The sequence below is a fragment of the Scyliorhinus canicula genome, chromosome 7 (assembly GCF_902713615.1).
Source record: "Scyliorhinus canicula chromosome 7, sScyCan1.1, whole genome shotgun sequence".
NCBI lineage: Eukaryota > Metazoa > Chordata > Chondrichthyes > Carcharhiniformes > Scyliorhinidae > Scyliorhinus > Scyliorhinus canicula.
Genome location: NC_052152.1, coordinates 115,861,386 through 115,885,611, shown reverse-complemented (window position 1 = coordinate 115,885,611; position 24,226 = coordinate 115,861,386). Strand labels below are relative to the sequence as shown.

Here is a 24,226-nt window from a genome sequence, read left to right as displayed (position 1 = left end):
TGATTTAAATTCTGCACCTATTTTCCTCATAAATCCACATCAAAGCTGGAATAAGATTAAAACTTCAACAGAAAATGCACAATGAAATCTTAAAACGCCAGCAAAATGTCCTTCCTCTCCCGGTATACCTGGGAAAGAGTTAATCGAAGTATCAAATTAAAACTTACCTTGCTCTCTAATTTGGAATTTACCGTTGCCATTGTACTCGTAATATGGTGGAGGGATTCCCTTTATCACAAAGTCCCCAATCCTACAATTAAACAAATGCGATCTGTCAGTAAATTCAAAAAGCAATCCAAATACATTTCACCAAAAAATATTTCGGCATTTAAGTTTGTAATTCTTCAAATGGAGGCAAGTAGAATTTAGGGAACTAGGAAGTAGATTAAAAACAGGACCAAGAAGGTAATAATCTCTGGATTACATTTGGTTCCACTAGAGATAGGCAGCGGAATTCTCAGTTTGGGAGACTAAGTGCTGACTCTGGGACTGAATCATGAGTGTTCTACGCGGACGAAAGCAGTGCCAGACCTCGATGCAATTCAGGTCCCGTTAATGGGCTTGCACAGGCGCCATGTAGAACTTCCTCAATTCCAATGCGTGCAAAACCTTAACACAGCTCAGGTGATGACATTGGTTGCACTACAGCACGCCCATCCCGTTGATGGGGTGGCTGGGAGGGGCACCCATACGGCCCGTGGTGCGAAGTTCCCAGTGGGCAGTCAGCGGCATGTGGAGCTGCATGACTGCTTTTCAGGCTGCGGCAATGGTGGTCCATGCCCGGCCACCCTGACCTCACAGCCCATCTGCTAGCTGCACCTCGCTACTCCCTCGGCCCTGGCAGATGCCCTTCGGCCAGCAGCACAAGTTTTAGCACACTATAGCAATGTTGGATACAATTTGTACCCCCTCCCGCGCCCCAAGCAGCCACGGCACCTGTGTCCCAATTTGAAATACCGCAAGTTAACCTAGCTCTCTGTACTTTCTCCTGGCGGAGGTGGAGCACCACAGAAGACCTGGAAAATGCCGGGTTGGTGCCCTTAATGATATGCCAATGGCCTTTACTGTACATTTGTATGCCCACGCCAGCATGTGGTGCAGAATGCATTCACGCCGCTGTCATGGCACCTAGCACGGCATTCAATTTGGTGCCCAGTGTCAACCTTGATTTCCACCTGATGCCGAATTCTCCACCCAACCGTGTTTCCTGACTCTAGTGTCAGCCGACGGACAATCCCGCCCAGGAGGTTAGTCCTGATGAATGCGCGGCTAGAGAGATGGTGCAGGAGGGAGGGCTTTACATTTCTGGAACATTGGGAATGATTTAGGGTACAGTGGGACTTGTACCTGGACTGAACTGGGACCAGTATCCTTGCAGGGAGGTTTGCTGTTGAGGAGATTTCAAACTAACTTGGCCGAGGGTGTTGGAAGGTTGAGCAGGGAGAAATGAACAGCCAAAACTAGAAGACATGGCAAGTGATTCATGAAGGCATAGAAGTTATGGGCTAACTAGTCACAAGGGAGTTTGGCAAAATTGGACAGTATTTAGTGTGGCCTATCCAATCCTACCCTGCACATCTTTGGGTTGTGGGGGGCGAGACCCACGCAAACACAGGGAAAATGTGCAAAGCCCATATGGACAGTGACCCAGGGCTGGGATTAAACTCAGGTCCATAGCACTGTGAGGCAGCAGTGCTAACCACTGCACCACTGTGCTGCCCTAATGGAAGGGTCTTTTGGGGTTTATTCGGGAGGCACAACAGAAATTGATCCCAAGTAGGAGGAAACATGAAAAGAGGAGGACAAGGCAACCATGCCTGCATAAAGCAAAGAAAAAGCATACAGGTGCCCGGGGGGGGGGGGGGGGGGGGGGGGGGGGGGGGGTGAAATACGAGTGTAAGATAGCTAGTAATGTAGAAGCAGATGGGAAGAGGTATTTTTTCGATATATAAAATGTAAGAGTCAGGCAAAAATGGGCATTTGACCACTGGAAAATGATGCTGGAGAAGTAGTAATGGGGAACAAATAAATGGCAGAGGAACTGAATAGGTACTTTGCATCATCAGTCGAAGACACTAATGGCACACCTGAACATCAAGAGTGAGTGACAAAGGTGAATGTATTGGCCATCACTAAGGCGAAGATGCTGGGTAAGCTGAAAGGTCTGAAGCTGGATAAATCACCTGGACCAGATGGACTACAACCAGGGTTCTAAAAGAGATAGCTGAGGAGATTGTCGAGGCATTGGTGGTGATCTTTCAGGAATCACTGGAAGCAGGGAAGGTCCCAGAGGACTGGAAAGTGGCGAATGTAACACCACTTTTTAAAAAGGGAGGGAGGCAGAAGATGGTGAATTCTAGGCTGGTTAGCCTGACTTTGGTTGTTGGTGAGATTTTAGAGTCCATTATTAATGATGAGATTGCGGAGTACTTGGAAGTGCAGATAGAATAGGGCTGAATCAACATGGATTTGTCAATGGGAGCTCATGTCTGACAAATCTGGTGAGAATTCTTTGAGGAGGTAATGAGGAAGTTGAACAAAGGAGAGCAGTGGACATAGAACATAGAACAGTACAGCACAGAACAGGCCCTTCGGCCCTCGATGTTGTGCCGAGCTTTGTCCGAAACCAAGATCAAGCTATCCCACTCCCTGTCATTCTGGTGTGCTCCATGTGCCTATCCAATAACCGCTTGAAAGTTACTAAAGTGTTCAACTCCACTATCACAGCAGGCAGTCCATTCCACACCCTAACCACTCTCTGAGTAAAGAACCTACCTCGGACATCCCTCCTACATCTCCCACCCCGTACCTTAGAGTTACGCCCCCTTGTAACAGCTACATCCACCCGAGGAAATAGTCTCTGAACGTCCACTCTATCTATCCCCCTCATCATCTTATAAACCTCTCATCATCTTATAAACCTCTATTAAGCCGCCTCTCATCCTCCTCCACTCCAAAGAGAAAAACCCTAGCTCCCTCAACCTTTCCTCATAAGACCTACCCTTCAAACCAGGCAGCATACTGGTAAATCTCCTTTGCACCCTTTCCAATACTTCCACATCCCTCTTATAGTGAGGTGACCAGAACTGCACACAATACTCCAAATGTGGTCTCACCAGGGTCCTGTACAGTTGCAGCATAACCCACGGCTCATAAAGTCAAGCCCCCTGTTAATAAACGCTAACACACTATAGGCCTTCTTCACAGCTCTATCCACTTGAGTGGCAACCTTCAGAGATCTGTGGAAATGAACGCCAAGATCTCTCTGTTCCTCCACATTCCTCAGAACCCCTGCCATTGAACCTGTAATCCGCATTCAAATTTGTCCTACCAAAATGAATCACCTCGCACTTATCAGGGTTAAACTCCATCTGCCAATTTTCAGCCCTCTCTGCATCCTATCAATGTCTCTTTGCAGCCTACAACAGCCCTCCACCTCATCCACGACTCCACCAATCTTGGTGTCATCAGCAAATTTACTGACCCACCCTTCAGCCCCCTCCTCCAAGTCATTTATAAAAATCACAAATAGCAGAGGACCCAGCACTGATCCCTGTGGTACATCGCTGGTAACTGGTCTCCAGTCTGAAAAATTTCCATCCACCACCATCCTCTATCTTCTATGTGACAGCCAGTTACTTATCCAATTGGCCAGATTTCCCTCCATCCCACACCTCCTTACTTTCTTCATGAGCCGACCATGGGGAACCTTACCAAACACCTTACTGAAATCCATATATACGACATCAACTGCTCTATCTTCATCTACACACTTAGTTACCTCCTCAAAGAATTTAATCAAATTTGTGAGGCAAGACTTACCCTTCACAAATCCGTGTTGACTACCCCGGATTAAGCTGCATCTTTCCAAATAGTCATTAATCCTATCCCTCAGGACCTTTTCCATTAACTTACCGACCACCGAAGTAAAACTAACTGGCCTATAATTACCAGGGTCATTCCTATTCCCTTTTTTGAACAGAGGAACAACATTCGCCACTCTCCAGTCCACACTCTCATCCTCAAAAACATAGCCCCTCTACTTGGTGAACACTGAAGAAAGGTATTCATTCAACACCTCTCCTATCTCTTCTGACTCCATGCACATGTTCCCATTACTGTCCTTGACCGGCCCTAACCTCACCCTGGTCATTCTTTTATTTCTCACATAAGAGTAAAAGCCTTGGGGTTTTCCTTGATCCGACCCGCCAAGGACTTCTCATGCCCCCTCCTAGCTCTCCTAAGCACATTTTTTAGGTTCATGCTACCTTGTAACCCTCAAGCGACCCAACTGAACCTTCTTTTCTCATCCTTACGTACGCTTCCTTTTTCCTCTTGACAAGACATTCAACCTCTTTTGTGAACCATGGTTCCCTCACGCTGCCATTTTCTCCCTGCCTGACAGGGACATATCTATCAAGACACTTTGCCCGGTTCATTACCCAGTACCAAATCCAATGTGGCCCCACCTCTTATCGGCTTATCCACATATTGTGTCAGGAAACCCTCCTGCTCACACTGTACAAAAATTGCCCCATCCGAACTGTTCGACCTATAGAGGTTTCAATCAATATTTGGAAAGCTGAAGTTACCCATGACAACTACCCTGGAACCTCCACACCTATCCATAATCAGCTTTGCAATTTCTTGCTCCACATCTCTATTACTATTTGGGGGCCTATAGAGGCCTATAGAGAACTCCTAACAACATGACCGCTCCTTTCCTATTTCTAACTTCAGCCCATATTACCTCAGTTGGCAGATCCCCCTTGAACGCCTTTCTGCAGCCATTAAACTATCCTTGATTAACATGCTACTCCTCCACCTCTTTTACCACCTTCCCTACTCTTACAGAAACATCTATACCCCGGAACTTCCAACAACCATTCCTGTCCCTGTTCTAACCATGTCTCCGTAATGGCCATGACATTGTAGTCCCAAGTACCAATCCACATGATCTATTGGGTTTCCAGAAGGCCTTTGACAATGTAGGAAGCTACTAATAAAGAAAAGAGCCCATGGTGTTAAGGGCAAGGTGAAAATGAAATGAAATGAAAATCGCTTATTGTCACAAGTGGGCTTCAAATGAAATTACTGTGAAAAGCCCCTAGTCGCCACATTCTGGCACCTGTTCGAGGAGGCTGGTATGGGAATTGAACCATGCTGCTGGCCGGCCTTAGTCTGCTTTCAAAGCCAGCGATTTAGACCTGTGCTAAACCAGCCCCTATTGGTATTGGCATGGATAGAGGATTGGTTGACTGGCAGAAGGCAGGGAGTGGGGATAAAGGGGTCTTTTTCAAATTGGCAGCTGTTGACTCGTGGTGTTCCATAGGGATCAGGGTTGGGACTACAACTAGTCACGATATCCATTAAAATCTGGAAGAAGGAACTGGAAGAAGGAATGAGGGCATTGTTGTTAAGTTTGCAGATGATACAAAGATATATAGAGGGACAAGTAATGCTGAGCAAGAGGGGATGCTGCAGAAGGACTTAGGGTAGGCTAGGAGAGTGGGCAAATAAGTGGCAGATAGAATACAATGTGGAAAGGTGTGAGGTTATGCACTTTGGTAGGAAGTGTGGAGGAATAGACTATATTCTAAATGGGGAAAGGCTTCAGAAATCTGAAGCACAAAGGGATTCTCTTAAGGTTAACATGGAGGTTCAGTTGGCAGTTAGGAAGGCATATGCAATCTTAGCATTCATTTTGAGAGGGCTAGAATACAAGATCAGGGATGTACTACTGAGGCTGTGTAAGGCTTTGGTCAGACCCCATTTAGAATATTGTGAGCAGTTTTGGGCCCCGTATCTAAGGAAGGATGTGCTGGCCTTGGAAAGGGTCCAAAGTGATGTGTTATGTACTCTGGGATAACACAGGGTGCACCTCGATGCAGCTTTGACCAAAAGATACTCCAGACTTTGAAGTAAGTTCAATGTGATTTATTGAACCATTAGCACAGTTCTCTATGAGTTTGTCTCCTGCTAATCTTGCCATAGTAACTCAGTCTAACTAACCAGTCTGCTCTAAGCCACGTGATGGGTGTGATGCTTCTGATCTGCCCCTGTCCTTCTCTCTCAGTGTCGCCTGTGGAAAGAGACAGAGCATGTGTGCCCTGTCCTTATATATGGGTTGCCCCCTTGTGGTAGTGTCACCTCTGGGTGTCTTGACTGCTCATTGGTCGTGTCCTATTCTGTGTGTTCAGTAGCTGAATGTCTGCATGTCATGTTGTCTCTGGTGCTCTCTCTAGTGTTTACTTACTTGTAGTGTATTTACATAAACCCTTTGCGTATATACAGTGATGCATATCACCACATCCCCCCTTTTTCGTGTTACATATTTTCTGTACTTTGTTAAAGAAAATTGAACAAAATAAGTTGATAAGTGATGACATGTACAAATCATGATGACAGTGATGATTACACAATACCAAATAATAAGTATGAGTCCAAAGTTCATGAATTTATATGGTCGAGTGGCTTTCTTGTTTTGTTATGGAAGTGTTGATGTTGATGTTGTCATGTCCTTGTGAACACCGTCAGTGTCCCTGTGCTGAAGGAACCAAGAAGTCATCAGGAGGTGTTCAAATGGTCAAATCACTTCATTGTCTGGACTCCTGTTTTTCCCGATGCTTGTGGTAGCAATTCTTGATGTCATCGTTCCTATCTGACTTGGACTGGTGTCTGTGTTTGCGGTATTGATGCCATATGTCAGCTGCCTTGAAAGTTGGTCTGCGTGTTTGTAGCATAGCAAACGTGAATTTGGAAGACGCGTTATCATGCCATATCGTACCTGTCGTTGTTCCAGTGTTGTTGGTTTGTCGTGCTTGTTGTTGACGTTGGTGCTATTGGTACGCTTCTTGTTGTTGTCTGTGTTGTTGATTTTGTAGGCTTTGTTGTTGTGTTTGTTGCGCTGAATGACCACACCGAGTGGATAATACGAGTCCTTCACAGTCACTTGTGCCAGTGTCCTTTGTGGCATCTGTTGTTGTACTGAGCATGCCGTCTCTGATTCCTCGGCGCTCCCCGTTGGAGTCATGTCCGGTTCGGAGTCAAGTCCGGTTCACTGGAATCACCTTTGGTTTCTTGATGCTCCCCATCTGGAGTCATTTCAGGTTCTTGTGGAGAGGCTCGAGTAGATGAGGTTTGAATTAACCTGGTGTCACGGGAGTCACTAGTAGCCTCACTTTGATTGTCGAGTGCCTCTGTACATACAAGCTGAGATCTGTCAGTCTCGCTGAGATGTTGCACATTTTGTATGGGAATTGTGAAGCCTTTGTCACTTGTCGCACATACAGTGGGTAAACCTTCAGTGTCGTCTTGTCAGTTAGATGAGCTGGGTTGACTGTCAGAGTCTTCTTTGGTGGCTCAAATAATTTGGGTGGACTGTCATAGTCTTTTTGTTGTTCACATGAGTGTGGTAGACTGTCATAGTTGTCTTGCTGTGCACTTGAGCATGGCAGATGTGCATTGTCTGCTGCTGGTTGCTCAGGTAAGGTTGCTCGACCTTCATGGTCTTGTTCATGCAAGGACTGCACTCTGGAGTCTTGCGTTGTTTGTCAACGAGCTCGCTGTGGAGGCTTGGATTGCTCTCTTTGTGGAGTCTGGCATCGTTCCCTCGGGGACTCTTCGTGGTGCGTGGAACACTGGTGTGGCATCAGGCCGTACTCTGTGGGCTTGTACCGCTCTCTGTCTCTTGGCGTCAGGCTGCAGCAGAATCCTGGACTCATGGGTTGGGATGTCGTCTATGCTGGGCTGAGGATCCTCAAATCCGAAGAACTCGTCCATGACTGTGTCGGATGCTTCAATGTACAACACATCTCGTTGCGGTTCGGGTTTGGTACTGAGGTCGCCACGTCCAATGATGAAATCAACATCTGAGTCATCGTCTTCAAGGACTAAATCATCTCTTTGGGCGGTGCTAACTGCTTGTTGCAGGGTTCTGTAGAGGATACTTTAATCTACTGGTCGAAGTTCAGGCATTGTGCTGTCGTTCCTGGTGAAAGAATTGTGGTTTCTGGCTTTAAATTTTTTTTCACTATTTTGGGACATTTCCCCTTTAAGTGGGCGTGGTCCTGGGCCTCTGACGTCATGAGGCTTGTGATGTAGAGCGTAGGAAAATCGCTTTTCCTTTACTGTGCGCTCTTTTCGCAACTGCGCAGGCATGGCTTCTCGCGCATGCGCAAAGCACTGTTTTGCCGGTTCACGTCATCTGGGGACTGGGCATGTGCGGCTCCTTTCGCAAGATGGCTGCCAATCAAAACTGCCGTTTGCCTCTGCTGCAATTCTACCTTTGCCTCGTGGTGAGTGCAGGCTCCAGTTTTACTGATTTTTTTTTGTGTTTACCTCGCAGTAGTTTTCAAACTTGTCCAGGACTGTCCGGAAGCCTCTCTTGTCCTGCCCTTTGGAGTACTTGAAGGAGTTGCAGATTTCTGTTGCATTTTCACCTGCAATGGCGAGTAGAAGATCTATCGTCTCAGCATCGGCCACGCCATCTAGGTCGGATGCTACCATGTAAATCTCAAATCTCTGCTTGAATGCACGCCAGTTGGCAATGAGATTGCCGTGGTACTGGAGCTGCTGAGGAACCGGAATCTCGATCATCTTGCCTGGGTGCTGTTGCTGGTAGTCACGGATCTTGCTGTGTTGAACTATATAGATTCAACAGGCACTACTGGTACCATGATGTGTTATGTACTCTGGGATAACACAGGCTGCAACTCAATGCAGTTTTGACCAAAAGATACTCCAGACTTTGAAGTAAGTTCAATGTGGTTTATTGAACCATTAGCACAGTTCACTATGAGTTCGACTCTCCTGCTAATCTTGCTATAGTAACTCAGTCTAACTAACCAGTTTTCTCTAAGCCACATGGTGGGTGTGATGCTTCTGATCTGCCCCTGTCCTTCTCTCTCAGTGTTACCTGTGGAAAGAGACAGAGCATGTGTGCCCTGTCCTTATATATGGGTTGCCCCCTTGTGGTAGTGGCACCTCTGGGTGTCTTGACTGTTCATTGGTCGTGTCCTATTCTGTGTGTTCATTAGCTGTATGTCTGCATGTCATTATGCTCTGGTGCTCCCTCCAGTGTTTATTTAGTTGTAGTGTATTTGCATTAACCCCTTGTGTACTTACAGTGAAGCATATCACCACGCAGAGGAGGTCCATAAAAATGATCTCTGGAATGAAAAGTTTGCCTTATGAGGAGCGGCTGAGGACTCGGGGTCTGTACTCAGTGGAGTTTAGAAGGATAAGGGTGCATCTCATTGAAACTTACAGAATACTGAGAGGCCTAGATAGAGTAGACATGGAGAGGATGTTTCCACGGGTAGGAGAAACTAGCACCCGAGGTAACAGCCTCAGACTGAAGGGACAATCTTTTAAAAGAGATGAAGAGGAATTTCTTCAACCAGAGGGTGGTGAATCTGTGAAACTCTTTGCCACAGAAGACTGTGGAGGCCAAATCACTGAGTGTCTTTAAGATAGTGATGATAGGTTCTTGATTAATAAGGGAATCAGGGGTTACCGGGAGAAGGCAGGAGAATGGGGATGAGAAACCTATCAGCCATGATTGAATGTTGGAATAGCCTCAATGGGCTGAATGGCCTAATTCTGTTTCTATATCTTATGGTCTCATTACAGCCTTGGTTCAAAAATGAACAAAGGAGTTGAATTCCAGAGGTGAAGTGAGAGTGACTTCCCTTTACATCAGGGCAGCATTTGACTGAGTATGACATCATGGAGCCCGAGTAAAACTGGAGTCAATAGGATTCAGGAGGAAAACCCACGTCTGGTTGGGGTTATACCTGGCAAAAAGGAAAATGTTTGTGGTGGTTGGAGGTCACTTATGGCAGTTCCAGGGCAGCACTACAGAGTTCATCAGGGTAGTGGCCTAGGCCCAACCACCTTCAGCAACTTCATCAATGACCTTCTGACCTTCTTTCCATCATAAGGTCAGAAGTGGGGATGTTCACTGATGACTGCACAATGTTCTGTAACATTTGCGACTCCTCAGATTCAGAAGCAGTTCATGTCCAAATGCATCAGGAACTGAACAATATCCAGGCTTGGGCTGACAAGCAACATTCGTGCAACACAAGTGCCAGGCAATGACCATCTCCAACAGGCGAGGATTGCACCATCGCTCCTTGACATTCAATAGCATTACCATTGCTGAATCCCTCACTATCAACATCCTGGTGGTTACCATTGACCAGAAATTGAACTGTACTAGCCATATTAATACCGTGACTACCAGAGCAGTTCAAAGGGAATCCTGAGCCCCCCCAAATCCTATCTACCATCTACAAAGGCACAAGCCAGGAGTGTGATAGGATATTCTCCACTTGCCTGGATGAGTACAGCTCCAATAACATTCAAGATACTCAACACTATCCAGGACACAGCATCCCACTTGATTGCTCCCCCTTCCACAAACAATCGATCCTTGCAGCAGTGTTTTACCATCTACAAAACACACTGCAGGAACTCAGCAAGGTTTCTTCAGCAGCACCTTCCAAAGCCATGACCACTACCATCTGCAATCAGCAGATGCCTGGGAACCTCACAACCTGGAGGTTCCCCTCCAAGTCACTCAACATCATGACTTGGAAATATATCACTGTTCCTTCACTGTATAGTGGGTGTACCTACACCTTAGGGACTGCAGCGGTTCAAGAAGGCAACTCACCACCATCTTCTGAAGGGCAAATAGGGATATTAGGGCAATAAGTACTGGCGTAGCCAGCAACACCCACATCCTATAAATACATTTTTAAAAATAGGTTGAATGAGTGAGAAGTGGCGTATAATGTGGGAAAATGTAAAATTGTCAATTTGGGCTGGAAAAATGAAAAAGAAACATGTCAAAATGGTGAGAGGTTTCAGAGCTTTGCAGTGCAGAGGGATCTGGGCGCCCTTGTGCATAAATCACTGAAGGACAGTATATTGGTTACAGCAATAATTAGGAAAGCTGACAGAATGTTATTGCTTACTGCAAGGGGAATTAAATACAATAGTAGCGAGGTTATCCTTCAGTTATACAGGGCATTGGTGAGACCACATCTGGAGAATTGTGTACTGTATTGGTCTCCTTCTTGAAGGACGGATGTAAATGTGTTGGAAGCAGTTCAGAGAAGGTTTACTAGACTAATACCAGGAATGGGTGGGTTGTCTTCTGAGGAAAGGTTGGACAGGCGAGGCTTGTATCCACTGGAGTTTAGAAGAGTAAGAGGCGACCTGATTGGAACATGTGAGATCCTGAGGGGTATTGAGAGAGGGGATGGGGAACTGATGTTTCCATTTGTGGAAGAATCTAGAAGTAGGAGTCACTGTTTAAAAATAAGCGGCTGGCAGAGCTGGATAGATTCTTGATTAACAAGGGAGTGAAAGGTTATCGGGGGTAGGCAGGAATGTGGTTCCTTATATCAGCCATGATCTTATTGAATGGGAGAGCAGGCTCGAGGGGCAGAATAGTCTACTCCTGCTCTGAATTCATAAAGTTTTATGTTCATAGATGTCTTGCCGGTGACTATCTCAAGGGTAATAAATGGCAACCTTGCCAGTGAGGCCCACACCATATGAATGAATTGTAAATAGCATGTACACTGGAATACAAAGTAAAATTTAAAACTTTGTTCTGATACTGATGGAACCATCAATTCACTAGACACGTGCTTTAAGATATGAACAGTGGTTTTAATCTACTTACTACAGAGCCAGCCTGTTACCCGTTGAACTCTCAATGAACTGCAGGCTGGCTCTGGACAAGGGTATTTATACAGTAGTCCAGGGGGAGGAGTCATGGGCGGAGCCAAGGGTGGAGCCATGTACAAACTCCTGAGCATTCCCAGAGCTACTCCCCCTAGTGGTCGAATAACGCTACTGCGCTTACAATGGTATTGGTAAATACAGTGTGAATTACTAAGATACATTCACCACAGATACCAAATTTGCAGGTGTGGCAGATGGCAAGGACGATGCCAATCAACTGCAGCAGGAAATCGATAAGCTGGCAGAATGGGCCGACTAGTGGTAAATTGAAATTGGTACAGGGAAGCGTGAGGCAAAGCATGTAGGCAGAATGGATGGGGAGAGGGAACATAGGTTGAATGGCCCAGTTCTAGAGTGTACAGGGAGACAGGCACCTGGGGTCCCTGTGATGGTCATTTAGCTCTGATGGTATCTCTGTAATAAAAACTGGAAAGCAAGTTGTGACTTCTTCAACTCCAATTTTATTGTGTTGAACAATCACTTCCCTCCAACTCCATAGTGCCACCTGTATCCCCTTTATATATATGCGCAGTCCATCAAACAATATGTGTAGTCTACTGAACAATTAAAACTCCAATTCTAATTGAGCACTGGGGATCATTGGGTGGGATTCTCCATCCCGCCGCATCAGTTTTCTGGTGCCACGCACTCCCGCCGGCAGCGGGATTTTCTGTCCCGCCAGCCGGCCAATGGGGTTTCCCATTGTCCCACGCCATCGGGAAATCCCTGGGCATGGGTGCACTGTCGGCACAACGGAGAATCCCGCCAACGGAGAATCCAGCCCAGCTCTTTCTTAACAATGGTGGTAGGACAGGTTGAGAGAGTAGTCAGCTGGGCATGTGGGGGAGGTTGGGCTTCATAAAGGAAGTTATTGGGTACAAAAACAGGGGAGTTATGCTGAACCTTTGGTTTGTCCACCACAGTCTGGGAAGGATGCGAGGGTCCTTGAGAGGGTACAGATGAGAATTAACTAGAATGGTTGCAGGGATGAGAGATTTGTAGCTCCAAGGTTAGGGTTGGAGAAGCTGGAGCACCAGAGTATGCTGAGAGATAATTTTATGCTGAGTCTCGTGCTATGCCTTATTGTAGATAGCTGGCAGAATGTTTAATAAAAAGTAAAGTTTGCCAACAGCCTTGCCTCCAGCAGTGTCTGCAAATCCACACCATGGATAACCCCATCGAAAACCCGATGATAACAGGTTTGGTGAATTGTACACTAAAACAATCAGCAGAGTGGATGGCATCAGTAAGTACAGCAGAAGGGGAGCCAGAAAGGGTGCTCCCATAGTCCAGGAGTTATGAACCTTCATGAGACACTGCCACAACCACATATAGAGGATGGTGTACAGCTCCTCTTGCTGTAGTGCAGAGAAATGAAATGAAAATCGCTTATTGTCACAAGTAGGCTTCAATGAAGTTACTGTGAAAAGCCCCTAGTCGCCATATTCCGGCGCCTGTCCAGGGAGGCTGATACGGGAAGCCAGCCAGATAGATGTTAAAATTATATGAAACTTAATTCTAATCTTCAGGTACTTGCACCATGAGGAGAGGACAACAACATTCTTGTATCTTCTTGTATCATTTGATGGCGAAGGGGAGATTTCTGGCCAAATATTTGTAGAACTTGTGAAGAAGCGATACATTGTACCTTGATGATGTGCATCTTTTCCCCCCACAAACTCTGCAACGAGGAGCAAGCTTCAGACCCAGAAACTGAAAGGTGTGGAGCGTTTGGGCGGGATTCTCTGACCCCCCGCCGGGCCGGAGAATCGGCGGGGGGCGGCATGAATCCCGCCTCCGCCGGCTATCGAATTCTCTGGCGCCGGGGTTTTGACGGGGGTGGGAATCGTGCCGCGCCGGTTGGCGGCCGCTGACAGCGGCTACCCCGGCGATTCTCTGGCCCACGATGGACCGAGCGGCCGCCCGTTTTGGGCCGGACCCACCGGCGTAAATAAGACCTGGTACTTACTGGTGGGATCTGGTTCTGCAGGCGGCCTCCGGGGTCCTCGGAGGAGGGGGGGGGCAGGGGAATCTGGCCCCGGGGGGTGCCACTACGGTGGCCTGGCCCACAATCAGGGCCCACCGATCCGTGGGCAGGCCTGTACCGTGGGGGCACTCTTTCCCTCCGCACCGGCTGCTGTGGACCTCCGCCATAGCCAGTGCGGACACGAACCCTCCTGGGCATGTGCTGGGATGGCGCTAGCACAAGCTGGCGCTCCCACACATGCGGCAATTTGCGCCGGCCGGCGGAGGCCCTTTGGCGCCGATTGGCGCGGTGCCAAGCCCTTTCCGCGCCGGTTGTCATGGCGCCAAACCCGCCGGCACCGGCCTAGCCCTTGAAGGTGCAGAGGATTCCGCACCTACCGGGCGGCCCGATGCCGAAGTGGTTCACACCACTCCTGGGCGCCGGGCCGCCCGCCCCGTCAGCTAGGGGGAAAATCCGCCTTTATTTTTGATTATGCAGGCATGCAGAAGATTGGAAAGGGGCTGAGCAGATAGCCAGTTGACTCTGGAAGATTTCTGTTATCATGGTTGAGGGTCTTAGCTTCAAGGTATCCTTGGCTGCATTGATAGGGGCTGCTGGAAAACGTTTAACCTTTATGCAAGATTCCAACAACGATGGCCAGTGCAAGACTTAACATGAAACTCTTCATAGAACTATCTCTCAGCATATCCTGTTGTCATGTGACCATACATCACTGATGATGTCAACTGTCTATTTACATACTTAACATGAACCCTTTACAATGCAAGAATAAGTATAGATCCGAGGAAAAAGACAGTGAAGGATTCAGCATTTCTAGGCCAGCCGAACATTCAATAAACCTAATCCTTCACTTGTCTGCAATATTGTAAAGAATGCCCGAGTTTCATCGATCTGAACTGTTTCCTGAATAGATTTAAGGAAGAAAACAGGTTGCTTGGCTGGTTAATAGACAATAATAGCAGGTAGCCCATAAAAATGTAACCCCTTTCAAGTATTTATTGAATTCTATGCATCACTATGTGCGGAGGAGATCACTGTAATAGGTACTTTCACATTGAACAGTGTAATAAACAAAACCAGAGACTCACAGTGAGGAAGGAATGTTTATTTCGCCCCTGCACACTGCCTCTGATCCTTGGCTATGACTCCTTGTTTCCGCAACAACACTGCCTGAGTGCTAGAATGTAATGAGACAAATGCTTGGTTAATGATTATCAACAACCTCTGACTGGTGAGAAATATCAACCCGTGTCACGAAAGCCATTTTAACTTGCACCACCTGGGAACTGAAAGGAAACAAGAGAGAAAGACTTGCATTTATATAGTGTGGTGAATCACATTCCGCGTATTTAACACTGTTGTTATATGATGTGCTGTATTCATGTAAGCTTGGTATACGAGCCGTTGCGCGGCTCTACCCAAAGGGGGAGATGAGGAGTTTGTACTGGGCTCCATCCTTGGCTCTGCCCATGGCTCCGCCCATGGCTCCTCCCACTAACCGGAAGTGTAAAGCTTGGCAGTCGTGAGCCTGCCTGCCAGTTCATCACGTCGCAGGCAGGCTCTGTTGTAAGACTATTAAAACCATTGTTCACTTCCAACCACGTGTCTTGTGAATTGATGGTCACATCAATTTAATAGTCTTAGGAAACTAGAATAAAACGACTAAGGAAACGACTATGGAATCAGCCCTCAAACCTGACCGACTAGAACTCGACCCGCAGGCTGCAGAGGCAAGAGAAATCTTTCAACACTGGCTCAGATGTTTTAAGGCCTACCTGGCTGAATCAAGTACTCCAGAAACTACAGAGGAGCAGAAACTCAGTCTACTGCACGCAAGGTTGAGCAACCGTATATCTACTAACTTGTATACGGGGGCCCTAGCCATGCTAGATCGATTGTACGTGAGGCCATCAACGAGGTCTACGCGCGTCATATTTTTACGACCCGCCGCCAGCGCCCCGCGGAGTCGTTGGAAGAATTCCTGCGGGACTTAAAGACTTTAGCTCGGGACTGTATTTACCAAGCTGCATCAGCTGAACAGCACATGGAGCTCGCTGTCAGGGATTTGTACGTGGCAGGCCTCAGATCAAACTATGTACGCCAGCGATTACTCGAATAAGGGCCCAGGATCTAGGGGACACTGTAGAATTGGCTACCACCATGGAGGTCTCATTCCGCAGCCTCACCTCGTTCCCCGCGGACCAAGCGACCCCATCCTGGGCCCCCGACCAGCGACTTCCCCAGGCATGCACCGCGCGGCCACCCAGCCACCACGCAGCTCCAGGGTGCCATTTTTGCGGGCAGCCCCAGCACCCACGGCAGTATTGCCCGGCCCGTAACGCGACCTGCAGCAGCTGCGGTCACAAGGGACACTATGCCTGGGTCTGCCTGGCAAAGCAGGCCCCATCTCCTAATTCTCCCGCAGCCTTCCAGAGCACTTGTTTTCAAACTCCACAGGCCCGCAGGCCCCGAAATGCTGCGGCCTGTACTCCAACTCCGCCCCCAAACGACACGTGCGACTCATGGGGGCCACCATCTTGGCAACCCCCTCCACGCGGCCGGCCATGTGCAACCCATGGGGGCCGCCATCTTGGGCGCCATCTTCCTCGCCGCCCGCCACGTGTGATCCACGGGGGCGGCCATCTTGGGATCCTTCCTCTCCTAACTCAGAAAACCGCCTCGAAGGCTACAAATTCAGAGGGCAGTCATCACAGGGCCACTCCAGCACAGCTGATCCAGCCGCCAACTACCCGCAACTCAGCGCGGTGACGTTGGACCAGTCACGTCTAAAACATCTCCGCAACTCCATGATGACCATTGAAATCAACGGGTACAGGACACCGTGCCTCTTCAACTCCGGGAGCATCGAGAGCTTCGTACACCCAGATCTGGTAAGACGCTGTTCGCTCCCTACCTTCCCTGCACGGCAAACTATCTCCCTCGCTTCGGGCTCTCACTCTGTTCACCTCCAAGGGTGCACGGTCGCAACCCTAACGATCCAGGGCACTAGCTACTCGAACTTCCAGCTGTATGTGCTCCCTGTTCTCTGCGCCCCACTCCTACTGGGACTAGACTTCCAGTGTAACCTGAAAAGCCTCACATTCAGCTTCGGCGGGCCCTTGCCCCCGGTCACTATTTGCAGCCTCGCTACGCTAAAAATCGACCCCCCTCCACTCTTTGCCAATCTCACGCCGGACTGCAAACCCGTAGCCACTCGTAGCAGGCGGTACAGCCTGCAGGACAGGGTGTTTATCAGAACCGAGGTCCATAGGTTCCTACGTGAGGGGATCATAGAGGCCAGTAACAGTCCCTGGAGAGCTCAGGTGGTGGTCGTCAAGACCGGGGAAAAATTCCGAATGGTAGTGGACTATAGCCAAACCATTAATCGGTTCACGCTCCTCGATGCGTACCCCCTCCCCAGGATTGCAGACATGGTGAATCAGATCGCCCACTATCGCGTCTTCTCCACAGTGGATCTGAAGTCTGCAGACCACCAGCTCCCAATCCGCCCGGAGGACCACCACTTCACGGCGTTTGAGGCCGACGAACATCTCTTCCACTTCCTCCGGGTTCCCTTTGGCGTCACGAATGGGGTCTCGGTGTTCCAACGAGCAATGGACCGAATGGTGGACCAGCACGGGCTGCGGGCCACGTTTCCGTACTTGGACAATGTCACCATCTGCGGCCATGATCAGCAGTACCACGATGCAAACCTCCATCGATTTCTCCAAACTGCCCAGAAACTTAATCTTACTTACAACACGGAGAAATGCGTTTTCCGCACGACCAGGCTAGCCATCCTCGGCTATGTCGTGGAAAACGGAGTCCTGGGCCCCCCGGACCCGGACTCTTACAACTCCCTCTCCCTCATTGTCACAGGGCCCTCAAAAGGTGCCTGGGGTTTTTCTCATATTATGCCCAGAGGGTCCCTCAGTATGCGGACAAAGCCCGCCCACTATTTAAGGCCACACTCTTCCCTCTATCAGATGAGGCTCACCAGGCCTTCACTCGTATCAAGGAGGACATCACCAAAGCGGCCATGCGGGCGGTGGATGAATCCGTACCCTTTCAGGTAGAGAGCGATGCCTCAGAGGTAGCTCTCGCAGCCACACTAAATCAGGCAGGGAGACCAGTCGCCTTTTTCTCCCGAACCCTCTCCGCTTCGGAACTTCGACACTCCTCGGTCAAAAAGGAAGCACAAGCCATCGTGGAAGCCATACGGCACTGGAGGCACTACCTCGCAGGTAGGAGGTTCACCCTCATCACCAACCAAAGATTGGTTGCCTTTATGTTTGACAACTCACAAAGCGGCAAAATTAAAAATGATAAGATCGTACGGTGGAGGATCGAACTCTCCACCTACAAGTACAATATCATGTACCGACCAGGGAAGCTCAACGAGCCCCCAGATGCCCTGTCCCGCTAGTGCGCAAGACGACTGCCTCAAAGCTATCCATAATGACCTCTGCCACCCGGGGGGTCACCCGGCTCGCCCACTACGTCAAAGCCCGAAACCTGCCTTTCTCCACCGAGGAGGTAAAAGCCATCACCAGGGATTGCCCGATCTGTGCAGAGTGCAAATCGCACTTCTATAGACCAGACAAGGCCCACCCACCTGGTCAAGGCTTCCGGCCCTTTGAACGCCTAAGTATCGATTTCAAAGGGACACACCCCTCGACCAATAGGAATGTGTATTTCTTAAACATCATAGACGAGTTCTCCCGCTTCCCCTTTGCTATCCCGTGCCCAAATATGACCTCCCACACAGTCATTAGGGCCCTGCATAGTATCTTCACTCTGTTCGGGTTCCCCAGCTATGTACACAGTGACAGGGGTTTGTCCTTTATGAGCGACGAGCTGCGTCAGTACCTGCTCGAAAAGGGCATTGCCTCGAGCAGGACTACCAGCTATAACCCCAGGGGGAACGGGCAGACGGAGAGGGAGAATGTGATGGTCTGGAAGACGGTCCTACTGACCCTCTGGTTCAGGAAGCTCCCGACCTCCCATTGGCAGGAGGTCCTCCCCGACGCGCTCCATGCAATTAGGTCCCTCCTATGTACGGCCACCAACCAGACCCCTCACGAGCGGCAATTTGTTTTTTCCAGGGGCACTACCACGGGGGTTCGCTCCCAGCATGGTTGAAGACACCGAGCCCGGTTCTCCTCCGGAAGCACGTCCGGGCACACAAAAGTGACCCACTCGTTGAGAGAGTGCTCCTACTCCACTCGAACCCCCAATACGCGTTCACCGAATACCCTGACGGCCGTCAGGACACTGTTTCCCTCCGGGACCTGGCGCCTGCAGGATCCTACTCTGACACTACTTCCGCTGAGGTACCCCTCACACTATACCCCTCCCAACCCCCCCGCGCCCGGCGCCCCCACGCCTGTAGTTCCGCTGCCCGTGCTCCGCGCCCCCGCGCCCCTGCGCCCTTGGGTTTCCGTCGCTCCCCATCACCAGTCGAACCAGTCGGATATGAAGCTCTGACAGAATCACCCCCGGAGTCCGCCATCGTACCCTCGCCGACCGCCACCACCCAGCCACCAGAAGAGGATGCAACCCGGTGCTTCGGCGATCCCAGAGGATGACTCGGCCGCCGGATCGACTCAATCTGTAATTTGTAATTTGTCATTTGTAGACACATCATCCCCGCTGGACTTGATTTTTTTACAGGGGGTGAATGTGGTGAATCACATTCCGCGTAATTCACACTGTTGGTATATGATGTGCTGCTTTCATGTTAGCTCGGTATACAAGCAGTTGCGCGGCTCTGCCCATAGGGAAGATGAAGAGTTTGTACTGGGCTCCACCCTTGGCTCTGCCCATGGCTCCGCCCATGGCTCCTCCCACTAACCGGAAGTATGTTGTTAGACTATTAAAACCACTGTTCACTTCCAACCACGTGTCTTGCGAATTGATGGTCACATCATATAGCACCTTGGTTACTTCACAGCATCAACTTAATTGTCAGTTCGACCCTGTCTCACCGTGGGCGCTGCTTGGCGTTTTCTGGGGGCAGCACGGTAGCATAGTGGTTAGCACTGTTGCTTCACAGCTCAGGGTTCCAGGTTCGATTCTCGGCTTGGGTCACTGTCTGTGTGGAGTCTGCACATTCTCCCTTTGTCTGCGTGGGTTTCCTCCGGGTGCTCCGGTTTCCTCCCACATTCCAAAGATGTGTAGGTTAGATGAATTGGCCATGCTAAATTGCACTTAGTGTCCAAAAAAGGTTAGGTGGTCTAACTGGGTTACGGGGATAGGGTGGAGGTTCGGGGTGCTCTTTCCAAGGGTCGGTGCAGACCTGATGGGCTGAATGTCCTCCTTCTGCACTGTAAATTCTGTGTCTGTGTCTATTAAGTACTTTCTGGAGTATAGTCACTGTTGTAAAGTCGGAAGTACAGCAGCCAGTTTGTGCACAGCAAGCTCTCACAGAGGCAATGTAATAATGACCAGATAATGGCCCACATTCTGCTGCCCAACAAGATTTTTTCTGACCTGACAACATGATCCTCTTACAGTCAGACCTGCTGATCCTGGCTGAAGCAGAAATAGAGCAGCATAACCTCTCCCACGGAAGATGGGTGAGCGTCGGAGAGTCGGGGGCAGGAGGACATGCCTTCTTCTTCCAACAGTCGCTGCTCTATCCGGCATGGTCTCTCGTCTGCACGGTGGCACATTTGCTTCACAGCTCCAGGGTCCCAGGTTCAATTCCCGGCTTGGGTCACTGTCTGTGCAGAGTCTGCACGTTCTCCTCGAATCTGTGTGGGTTTCCTCCAGGTGCTCCGGTTTCCTCCCACAGTCCAAAGATGTGCAGGTTGGGTGGATTGGCCATGATAAATTGCCCTTAGTGTCCAAAAAGGTTAGGTGGGGTTACTGGGTTATGGGTGTGGGCTTAAGTGGGATGTTATTTCCAAGGGCCAGTGCAGATTTGATGGGCCGAATGGCCTCCTTCTGCACTGTAAATTCTATGATTCTCTTCCCACCCTTTCCGCCCCCCACAAGCACACAAACGACATGATCAGTTTTTTTAATGAGCTGAAGAAGGCCTTGGGGATGTTGATCGATATGGATTTGCACAGGAGGAGGAGCCTGGGCAGTATGTTCATCTTGATCATCCGCAGTCTCCCTGCCAGATACAGTAGAGTGGGTCCCACCTCTGAAGGACCTTTTTAACTTCCTCCACCAGGTCAGTCAGGTTCCATTTGTGGATCCGTGTCCAGTAATGGGTGACCCTGACCGCGATCGCTAGTGGTTCGATCACTCGGGCGAACAGCAGCGGAGACAATGGGCATCCCTGCCTTGTGCCTCTGTGCAGCTGGAGGTATTTAGAGCTGGTGGTATTTGTCCGGACGCTCGCCCAGGCGATGAACTCTGCTCCAAGCCTTAAGCAATCCAGTACCTCTATGAGATACTTTCATTCGACTATGTCAAAACCTTTTCTGTATCGAGGAAGATGACCACCTCTGTTGATTTCTCTCCGGATGGGGTCATTGTCAAATTCAGCAGGTGTCTGATGTTCGATATTAGCCGTCTACCTTTGATAAATCCCATTTGGTCCTCTGTTAGCACTTCTGGTACGCAGTCCTCCAGTCACCTGGCTGGGTTCCTGGCCAGTTTTCACGTCTATGTTTAGCAGCAAAATGGGTCCAAAGGACCCACATTCTGTTGTGTCTTTGTCTTTCTTGGGTATCAGCGAGATTGAGGTTTGTGCTAACATAGGCGGCAGGGTGCCCCTCACCAGCAAGTCTGTGACCATCTCTTGCAAGTGCGGGGTCAGTGCTGTCGCGGATTTTTTGTAGAAGTCCACCTGCAATCCGTCTGGTCCTGGTGCCTTCTCTGCCTGCATGGAGTTGATACTCTCCATGACTTCTCCCAGTTCTAGTGGTGCTTCCAGCCCCCGTTTTTTGTCTACCCCCACACTGGCATGTCCAGTCCATCGAGGAACTGTTTCATCCCCAAGCCCTCTGCAGTGGACTCGGAGGTGCTCAGCCCCGTTAGAAGTTCTCAAATGCTTCATTGACCTTTTCCGGCTCTGCTTCACGTTTGCCTCTGCTGCCCTTAATCGGGGCAATTTCCCTCGTGACTGCCTGCTTTCTCAGCTGGTGAGCCAGCATGCGGCTGGCTTTGTCTCTGTGCTTGTACAGGGTCCCCCATGCCTGGTGGAGTTGATGCACTGCTTTCCTCATGGAGACCAGGTCAAAGTCCATTTGTAGCTTTTTCCTCTCCGCCAGGGGCTCAACGGTTGGGGCTTCCGCATATCGCCGGTCTACCTCCAGTATGGAGTCGACTAGCTGTTGCCTAGCCACCTAGCCCTCTCTTTGTGCCTTGGAGGCAATGATTTCACCCCTGATTACAGCCTTCAGTGCCTCCCAGAGCATGGAGGGTAAGACATCCCCATACTGGTTGTTAGTAGTATACTTCTCTACGACCTGTGATAATTTTCATGAAAAGCCTTACCTGTGAGGAGGGCGATTTCGAACCTGGGGATTGAGATAGGGTGGGGACTCTGGAGCGAAGCACTGCATAGGGTCAACTCCACCGCCTCGTGCGCAAGGCTCAGCCTTACGCAACTAAAAGTGGTACATAGAGCCCACTTAACAAGAAACCGTATGAGTAGGTTCTTCCCGGAGGTGGAGGACAGATGTGAACGGTGCCAAAGAGGCCCGGCCAACCACGCCCACATGTTCTGGTCTTGCCCCAGACTCGTGGAGTACTGGACAGCCTTCTTCAAGGCTATGTCCAAAGTGGTGGCGGTGAGGGTGGAGCCATGCCCGATAGTGGCGGTCTTCGGGGTTTCAGACCAGCCAGATCTATTCCTTGCGAGGAGGGCAGATGCCCTTGCCTTTGCCTCCCTGATCGCCCGCCGTAGAATCCTGTTTGGCTGGCGGTCAGCAGCACCACCCAATGCTGCAGACTGGATGTCCGACCTCTCGGAATCTCTCCAAATGGAGAAAATCAAATTCGCCATCCGAGGGTCAGACGACGGCTTCCACAGAAAGTGGGAGCCGTTCATGCAACTATTCCGGGACCTGTTTGTGGCCAACAAACAAGAGGAAGAATAGCCGGGTGGCCAAGAATCAGGGGAAAATGGATGGGAATCGGGGGAAGGTAGCCGGGGGGGGGGGGGGGGTTACGGGTTCGTTATGGGGGTTTGTTCTCATGGTTTTATGCTCATTTCTTTTTCTTGTTAATTTATTGTTTTTGTATTGGAGGGGAGGGGTTACTGTTTTTCTCTGTTGTGATAAAATTTGTTGTTGAAAACTTGAATAAAAATGATTTCAAACAAATATTTAAAAAAAGATAGAGCTAGGCACTGTGGGGGAGGGGGGGTGGGTGTGGGGGGTGGGGTGGGGTGGGGGCGGAGGGTGAGGGGTGTAGGGGGTGAGTGCTTCATTGGGATGGTGTGGGAAGACTGGGTCGCGTGGGGTAATGTCTATTTAATTGTTATTCTATATTTTCTTTTTACACTATGTCAATATTCACTCTAGTTAGTTTTGTTATTATTGTTATTACTGTTCTTTTGTGAAAAATTCTGCAAAACCTGAATAAAAATACTTGAAAAAAAAATCACAGTCGGGGAATATTCTGCTCTTACTAACTCTGGAGACACCGATTTCCACTACAAAGAAGTCAATCCTCGAATATACGTAATGTATTTGGGAGAAGAAGGAGAACTCCTTTTCCCCTGGGTAGGTGAACTGTCCAGGGTCCACTGCCCCCAGCTGCTCCATGAATAAGCCGAGTTCTTTCACCATGTTGGAGGTCTTTCCCATTCTGGGGTTCGACCTGTTTGTCTGAGAGTCCTGTGCACGGTTAAAGTTGCCCCCCAGCCCATGATAAATCGGTGCGTGTTGACGTCAGGGATTTCGCTTTGGTCTTTTTTGTGAATTCTCCGTTATCCCAGTCAGGAGCGAACACATTAACCAGGACTACCTGTGCCCCGTCCAGGACACTGCTGACCATGACGTACCGTCCCCCTGGGTCCGTAACTGTCCTTGTCACGGTAAACATCGTCCTCTTGTTTAACATTATGACTGCCCCTCTGTCCCTCATCCTGCAGCAGGAATTATAGGCCTGTCCCACCCAGACGTTCCTTACCCACAGTCGGTCCTCCTCTCTCTGGTGCACCTCTTGGAGGAAGACTATACATACGTACATACTTTTCAGGTGGGTGAAGACTCTGGATCTTTTAACTGGACCGTTAATGTTGTATTTGGCCTCTTGTACTTTATGAAGTAACTCACTAAACACTTTGGCCTGTCCAAACCAGGATCCTTTTATTGTGTCTCATGTGGTAAAATGGCAATCTGAATGGGAGATTTGGCTGAGCGGCAAATTCTCCGCCCTCGCCAGCAGCGGTAGTGGCCGGGCTCGCAATGGAAAATCCCAGCCTCTGTTTCTCTCTCCACAGATGCTGCCAGACCTGCTGAGTATTTCCAGCAACCTTTGGTTCTACTTCAGCTTTCCAGCATCTGCAGT

The 24,226-nt window shown here is 49.4% G+C and overlaps 1 protein-coding gene across 3 annotated transcripts in view; it reads right to left on the bottom strand.

Annotated features, from left to right (window-relative positions):
- The window catches only part of LOC119969297, a 137,741-nt gene that overhangs the window by 89,109 nt on the left and 24,406 nt on the right, over positions 1 to 24,226 (bottom strand). For all 3 annotated transcript variants that reach the window (XM_038802741.1, XM_038802743.1, XM_038802744.1), the window contains exons 5-6: positions 14,839 to 14,927; positions 168 to 250 (exon numbers count right to left, since the gene is read on the bottom strand). In XM_038802741.1, the coding sequence (XP_038658669.1) occupies positions 168 to 250; positions 14,839 to 14,927 (172 nt within the window). The remainder of the gene's footprint in view (positions 1 to 167; positions 251 to 14,838; positions 14,928 to 24,226) is intronic.